This window comes from Nematostella vectensis, chromosome 12 (assembly GCF_932526225.1).
Source record: "Nematostella vectensis chromosome 12, jaNemVect1.1, whole genome shotgun sequence".
Lineage (NCBI taxonomy): Eukaryota > Metazoa > Cnidaria > Anthozoa > Actiniaria > Edwardsiidae > Nematostella > Nematostella vectensis.
In genome coordinates, this window is record NC_064045.1 from 3840703 (window position 1) to 3848570 (window position 7868).

Here is a 7868-nt window from a genome sequence, read left to right on the forward strand (position 1 = left end):
TGGATTTTGTAGCACTCTATGACTTTTCCCACTTCTTCTTCCGGCTTGAGAAAGTCAGCACCAGGCCCTACGCGGACAGTGCGCTTCGCGGAAAACCCCGGCCCAGCCGAGTTCAAGAAACACAGGAGGCCCACATATTTCAGGGAGAGATTTTCGTTGTCACAACTCCTGGGGGTGTGACAATTGAAAAGAAATGCAATAATGAACAATGAAAAAGTAATAAATCATAGTATTTGACTTGTTTTTGTTGCAAAAAGTGTTGGGGTCGCAGCCCCTTCCCCTCCGTGGTGCCTAGGTAGTTTATACCTTATAGCTTGTATATCTTCTAAAATTTTAGTAAGGAGAAGGGAGGGGGTGGAGGGTGGGGCTTGGACCTAATCCTGAACAACAACTCCATAAAAAAAGAGAAAAATCTTTTACTGTATTTTTTTCACTTTTAATGTCTTTTTTCAATATAATGCATCCAAGCTGTATTCATTCCATCATCCCAGACATCTGTTGAAGTTGACGAGCTAAACCTTTATTGGCAAAGTCTGCTGCAGTCCTCTTTTCCTACACATGAAAACAGAAAACTGTTAAGTAACCCGTATAATCCGCAGAGGAACAATGAGTGGCCCATTTTTGTCTCCACTTTGAGCAAATAATTCTCAACCGTATATTGGCGCTTATCACTACACTTGCAGGAGTATCCGAAATTTCGGATATTTTTGCCGAAGTTTGATTACGGTTTCCCAGGGGGTGGACTCTCTAGAAAAGTAGACAGGGGTGATCGTACTATCTTTTAGGGTATAAAATTTTGACAAAGTGCTATCCCTTAGGAAGTGTTGAAGGATTTTTCCAATTCTGCTATCTCTTAGGGTATAAAATGGGACCAACTGCTATTCCTAAGGGGGTGTTTAATGCTTTTTTTCTGATTCTGCTATATCTTAGGGTTAAAAATTCCATTAACCACACACAAGCCTGTGATAGTTCTCATACAGCTCAATCATTTTTGCAAAACAGCTTTTTTTTTTTAGACATGAACATACCTTATTTTTAATGGATATATCTGCCCCATGCTCGACAAGTATGACAGCCACCTCAGATCTCTCCTCTTCACATGCCATATGCCTGTAAAAAAGCAACTTTATCTACTGTATTTACCCGCGTATAAGACGCCCCCACGTATGAGCCGCACCCCAAATTTTGACCTCAAAATAGTAAGAAATAGTCAATATTCAAATATTTTCGGGCTACAGCAATTCCAGAAATAAATAATGCCAAAAGCGAATTCGCAGTCAGTTAGTGAACGATTCAATAGAACTAAAACCAAGGTATTTCGATTTGTTTACAGTAATTATCAATATTTCATTCTATATACATTAATTTATTTATACAGGAATTATCGTTATCTAACACTAAAATATATACAATACACCTCAATACTATGAAAAGAATCCAGAGTCTGACACAAATGATCAATTGACCAATTATAGAGAATCTTTTGTATTCCTTATATTATGCAAATTATAAAAAGTGGCGTTCCACGTAAAAGACGCACCCTATTTTTGAAGGTCATTTCAAAGTGAAAAAAGTGCAGCTTTAATAAAAATAATACAAATATGACAAATCATACAGTTAACATCAAACAGGTGAGTACCCTGTATTTGCTGAGAGGGGGATGCGCAATCAAAGGAATCTTATAAAAAAGGATAGTATTTGACAATGCTATGGCCAAGAGGATGGTACGCTCACCCTGTGTACCTCCCTGTGACGTGCCTGCCAAATCATACAGACGTAGGATATACAGTAAGTATACTGTACGGTACTTACAGTGGAGTATTCCCTTCTATGTCTTGGGCATTGCAGTCAGCTTTGTAATCTAGTAAGAGCTTCACTAATTTTAAATGACCTCTGCAAGTGAAAAAAGAGAAGGAAATCAGTTTTGGTGTAGATCAAATGTAAGAGCATTTTTCGAGGGGGGGGGGGGGGGAAGGGAACCTAGATAATAATACTACTGTATGTTTGATTATAAACATTTATATCCTGGATAGTTTTGTTGGTATAAGATCAGGGGGAACCCATTGCCATGGCTTCATCAGAATGATTTTTGGTCAATCTCTACCTGTATACTCTTCCTGTTCCTAAAATACAGACAATAAATCATAAAGTATCAGAATATGGGTGGTTTACAGCCGAGAACAACTGAAAACTTTCCGCTCATGTATATAGTCAATAATTGCCTTCTATTGCTCTTAACCACAAAAAGGTGATGATTGATTCAAGTTAATCTATGTTTGGGTACCATCACAATACCTGGATGCTGCTCTGTGTAATGGTGAAGCAAGACCTGTTTTATCCTGGGCATTGACAGTGGCTCCATGCCGTAGTAAAATATCAGCAATCTAGAGAGGGAATACACCCTTTGTGTCAGGCAGACTGGATTTTTAACTTTGGGGAGGGGGCACTTCAGGGGGGTGTTAACCTTTTTGAAGATTATTGTCTTGTATCATCTATTTGTAAAACTGCAAGAAGTGTTTGATATAATATATTATATTATGTTTGTTTTGGTGGAAAATCTTGTAAGCAACTATAAACAAATGTGTCCAGTATTTCAAGATGAAAATAGAGTTTAGGTTCTAGAGGATCTGACCTCATATCTGTTTTTAGAAGCAGCATAATGGAGGCTTGTCTGGCCATTCTGGTTTGATGCATTAACATCAGCATCGTGTGCAATAAGCTGGGCAACAATATCGTCTCGTCCAGCAGATGATGCAATCATCAGAGGAGTCCAACCACACTGAAACAAAATCATCACATGATGCAATTATCACAGGGGCCCAACCATATTGAAACAAACCTATCACTATCATATGATGCAATCATCAGAGTAGAGCCACACTGAAGCAAAATCATTGTTATTAATGCTATAGTTTTTGGCAGTGGCAAAATGCCTGAGAGTTGGGAGAAATGAAATGAAATCACAATTTTAGTTAAACTTAGGAATTTGCTACAATCTGCTCTGGTAATGTTTTTTATAGTGTATACAAGCAACATAATACATTCAAAACCCACAACAAACTGCAATTCAGAATGGCTTGCCTTTTATCAACAAATATAGAATACTGTACTTTTCAAACAAGGTGGCATATTCAGTTTCAGGTCATACAGACCCAGAATAGCAGTGTAAACAATTTTGGCAAAGCCAATCACGCAAATGCAAAGCCAATTGTGAAAAAAAAAATACCCATGAACCCACTTTTGCTTGAAAAACATCCATAAGCACAACACTCAACTATGCCCCAATAGACTTAATGATGTCCTAGGGCACTCTTCCAATATGCTAATAGTTGTATTTTTTATTAAAAATACAAGCAACCATCAACTTACGTGACAAGGGATAAGAGACTGCAAAGCAATGTTGGAATGCTTGGATACCGTTGACTATTAAATTCAGCGATGTGCGGCTGTACAAAACTCAAAATCAAAACTCATAGGAGAGGTCTCTGTTTTTGGTCTGTTGGTCTGTTTGGTCAGGTGACAATGGGTTCAATAAATAAAGTAAAGATACTTCATCGAGGGCCTTTCCTGGGTATTTAGAGATACTGCGATTGACGTTTAGGCATTTCAAACTTGATACTCACGTCGTCTCGTTCATCTACGGGTGACCTAAGCTTAAGAAGATACGAAACGATCTCTGAGTGTCCACCAGATGCTGCCCAGTGCAAAGGGATTCGCTCGTCCTTTACAAAGAAAAACAAAGTAATGTTACTTATATGTTATAAAAGCACTGAAGAATAATTAAAATGTCTATTGATGCTTAAATGCTTAAATGTTAGACCCTATTAAAGCTTGCGCTTATTTCTAGGGGGCGCCAAGGTATTATAGGCGGCGAAGGTGGCCAGGGATCCGTAAGGATCTTAAGACTGGCAGTGCACTTGATTTAAAGGAGTCAATCGACGAGGACTCGACAACCTCGGAGGGAAGCAAGTTCCAAGTCCTGATAGTTCTAGGAAAAAAAGAGTATGAGTGGGAAAGTACATTGGACTGAATCTGGTTATATTTAGAGGAGTTAGTTCTGGACCGTCGAAGGTTTGGCTGAAATTGTTGAGGTAGAGCAATGTTCACTAAATTGTTGCGGATTTTATAGAAGAGGCATAGTTGGGCGAGCTGACGTCGCACTTCAAGCGAGTCCCAATTCAGGGATTTAACAAGGTCAGATGAGCTTGCCCTGGGGTCGTAGGTACCAGTAACGAAACGCGCCGCATTTTTCTGCACTTGCTCTAATTTGTTGATGTCTCTATCCGTGAAGGGGTTCCATACTGGAGAAGCATATTCCATGACCGGTCTTATCATTGAAAAGTACGCACGTTCCTTTACACTCTGAGAACAGGGTTTAAGGGTACGTCGTAATAATCCAAGAGTCTTGTTGGCTTTCAAAGAGACTTTACAACAATGCCTACTCCAGCGGAGATCGTGTGCAACGCGGATCCCTAGATAGTCATGCTCGTCTGTAGAATTCAGGAGCTGGGAGCCTAGCGAGTAGTTGAACAAGCTGCTATTTCTCTTCAAGGTGATCGGCAGTAATTGGCATTTAGAGGCATTAAACTCCATCTGCCAAGTCCGAGCCCAGGCTTCAAGGTTGCAGAGATCGTGTTGGAGGGACACATGGTCAGCTGGAGATCGAATGGTCCTGTAGACCACTGTGTCATCTGCAAATAGGCGAGTTACCGAGCTGCATTAGTCAACAATGTCGTTAATGAACACAAGAAAGAGGGTTGGGCCAAGCACGGTCCCCTGGGGGACACCTGATGTCACAGGAACCTGACTGGAATGGGACCCGTCAACTACTACGAACTGATTTCGGTTGTTTAGAAAGGCTTCAATCCAACCAAGAGTCTTTCCACGTATGCCACAGTGATGTAGTTTGTGGGATAGCTTTGCGTGGGACACCTTGTCGAAGGCCTTGCTAAAGTCGAGCATAATGGCATCTACCTGGCCATGAGAATTAAGTGTGCTGGCCCAGTCATGTGTAGCAAGAATCAATTGAGTCTCACAGGAGAAACCGCTGCGGAAGCCATGTTGCAGGTCTGACAGGATATTAAAAGCAGATAGATGTTTGTTTAAATGGCTTAGCACAATGTGTTCCATGACTTTACAGGAGAGGCACGTAAGAGAGATAGGGCGGTAATTGCCGGGGTTGTCACGGTTATCCTTCTTGTGGACTGGGACTACTTTGGCGGTAGACCAGTCTAGAGGGAGCGTCCCCTTATCGTAACTCTGTTGGAAGATGATGCATAACATGTTGGCTAGGTAGTTTGACAAGTCGTGTAGGATGCGTGCTGGAAGTTCATCAGGGCCTGAGGCCTTGCATGTCTGCATATTGTCTAGTTGTTTTTTAATGCCAGTAGGGGTGAAAATGATATCACTAATATGCGGAAACGGGCTTGGGCCAAGTCCAGGGAGAACTCCGTCGTCCACAGTGAACACACTTTGGAACTGCTTGTTGAGAACCTGAGCTTTGTCGCGCGGGGATATGGAGACACCATCGTTAGACCTTAGTGAAGGGATGTCTGATACTTCTGATCGACGGCTCTTAACGTAGTTCCAAAATTTCTTTGGATTTGAAACTAGGCTGCCGCCCACAACTTCGTTCAGGTGGTGATTATGAGCTTCTTTTAGTGCCTTGGTAACCTTGTTACGATATTTCCTGTAAGCCAACCAGGCAGGCGAAGACGGTGACTTGTCCCCAGAATGCTTTGCCCTGCGAAGGAGGCGTTCGCGCTTGCGTATCTGCCGCTTAAGTGCCCTGTTCAACCAAGGGACGTCTGGTTTGCGTTTGGTCATTTTATGAGGGACATTTGCGTCGATTGCTGATTTAATACCCGTTTTAAAGATTGACCAGTTTTCCTCAACAGATCGAGAGAGCGGTGAGACCATGAAGGATTGATTAAGCAAGTCCATGTCGTGTTGGAGACCTTCCAAGTTCATCCGGTCAAACAAGTACACCTTATGGGGGGTTCTGGTTGCACGCCGTGGGTTAGTGTTGATATAGAAATGTACTAGATCGTGGTCGCTCATGCCAGGATGAACAGAGACGTCTGAGACAAGAGAAGGAACTGACGAGCAAACAAAGTCCAGTGTCTTCAGTGAGGCAGGGCGAGTTGGATCGGAAACATACTGTGTGAGGGTGTGGTCATCAATAAAGTCAAGTAACTTATTCATCAATGAGGCAGTGGCCGGGTTGGTAATAACAGGAGGGCTGACCTTCCAGTTTATATCCCCACAGTTAAAGTCGCCTGCAATCACGACGTTGGGATGGGACTTTTTCTGCTTGTCAAACACCCTCAGTAGAGCCTGGGAGAGAAGATCGATGCGGGAAGCGGGCGCGAGAGGAGGTTTGTAAAAGGAGCATAAATGCACAAATTTCCGCCGAGATGTCTGAATAGAGACCCAAAGCGACTCGTCCTCAGGATCAGTTGATATATTATCCAGTGGGTGTGAGACAATTGGAGATCTTACAGCGATAAAAGTACCTCCACCACCGCAGTCCTGGCGTTCTTTCCGATAGATAGTAAAGCCTTGGGGAAACGCAGAAGCTGATGGGACATCTCTATTCAGTTTCGATTCACATCCAAAAATAATGTCCGGGTTATGATGAGACACAAGGCTAGCAAAGAGCGCAGATCTCTCAGCACTCAATATGCTGTTACAATTGATGGACATACAACGCAGCTTGTGCTTTGGTGACGGTGTAAGCACAGGAGATGAAGAAGCGATCGGAGATGGAGTGGGATCGAGTCCAGGGCTGGCTGTAGAGGTGTTTTCAAGCAAACTGAAAGAGTTGAAACTGGAGATGTCCAGAGAACGACTGAACAGCGACGAGGAAAAGTTGGGCAAGCCACAGTTACAGCAGATCCAGGTCGTATGAGAGTTATTAAGTCCCTGATAAATATGCATTGGTATCCGAAGACACTTGATATGATACCAAGTATCACAATCATCGCAGCAGATAGCGAGTTGGTTTGACTTAGTGGGCTTACTGCAACATTCACAGGGGAATTTCACAGGTCCAGGATTGAGAATGGATCCGTTGGAACTAATCACTAGCAGGATCGAGAGCCAGCAGAACGATGAGGTCAGCGGTGCCGGGAATGGACGAAATACTGAACCAGTATGTTGCTTGGATGTAAAAAAGCACGCAATTGAAGCAGAAGATGGTAGTTGAATTGACGTAGGCTTCAACTTCAAAGTAGTAGAAGTAAAATGTTGATGGTAAAAGCCTCTTAATAGCAACGAGATGGATAATACTAACAAGGCGAATTTCATTGTTCCACACAAACAAGATGGCGGCCGTCCCAATGGCTACGATCGAGTCGAGGTTTCCGCCAAACTCGAAGGCAAATCACGACGGGAACAGACCAAAAACCAGTCCAGAAGACAGACCAGAAGTTTAGTAAGCTGACTGAAGTAATTTGATATTAGTAGCTGCGGCTAAAGTAGGTTTCTGAGCAGAAAAAACGGAGCCCAAAAATACGTGACCGATCAAGTACAAGTGCCAGTGCCAGATGATTCAAGCACCGTGGTAGACTCTCCTAATTTAAAAAGCCCACTTGCCTGGTCTTTCTTCGTTAACAGGTTTATTTCTGCATCTAGTCTGCCCTTGACTTCACGAAATTTTCCCTCAAAGGCAAAGGAGGAGACCTCGATGTTTGACATTTTGAAAGAAAAGTTAAGGAAGCTTGCTATGACAGTGCAAAATAAGATAATAACAAGGCGTTCCACTTTGAACAACAGGAAACCCATAACTAGAAGACGTAACGGATGTCATTCTATTAAAAGTTCAAGGCTCGTTTAAAAAAAACTATATAACTTACTTATAAAATTTT

General features: G+C 42.3%; 1 protein-coding gene across 2 annotated transcripts; it reads right to left on the bottom strand.

Annotated features, from left to right (window-relative positions):
- Positions 1–2: 2 nt before the first annotated feature.
- Positions 3–7752, bottom strand: LOC116620905 (26S proteasome non-ATPase regulatory subunit 10). Of its 2 annotated transcripts, none has more exons than XM_048719700.1 (7): positions 7597–7752; positions 3624–3722; positions 2633–2779; positions 2296–2384; positions 1813–1893; positions 1029–1110; positions 3–168 (listed from the first exon to the last, which is right to left on the bottom strand). In XM_048719700.1, exons 1-7 carry the CDS (start codon positions 7696–7698, stop codon positions 160–162), a joined length of 609 nt encoding a protein of 202 aa, XP_048575657.1. In that variant the 5' UTR covers positions 7699–7752; the 3' UTR covers positions 3–159. The 2 variants fall into 2 exon arrangements, with proteins under 2 accessions (XP_048575657.1, XP_048575656.1); XM_048719699.1 differs by lacking the exon at positions 3–168 and adding an exon at positions 421–552 and having other exon boundaries at positions 7597–7751.
- Between the last annotated feature and the right edge of the window lie 116 nt (positions 7753–7868).

Coding starts and splice junctions, on each gene's coding strand:
- LOC116620905 (XM_048719699.1), bottom strand. CDS start 7,698: ATGTCAAACATCGAGGTCTCCTCCTTTGCCTTTGAGGGAAAATTTCGT. Junction 1,111..1,812: donor ATAGAAGGGAATACTCCACT/GTAAGTACCGTA, acceptor GCTTTTTTACAG/GCATATGGCATGTGAAGAGG. Junction 553..1,028: donor ATATATCCATTAAAAATAAG/GTATGTTCATGT, acceptor TTTCATGTGTAG/GAAAAGAGGACTGCAGCAGA.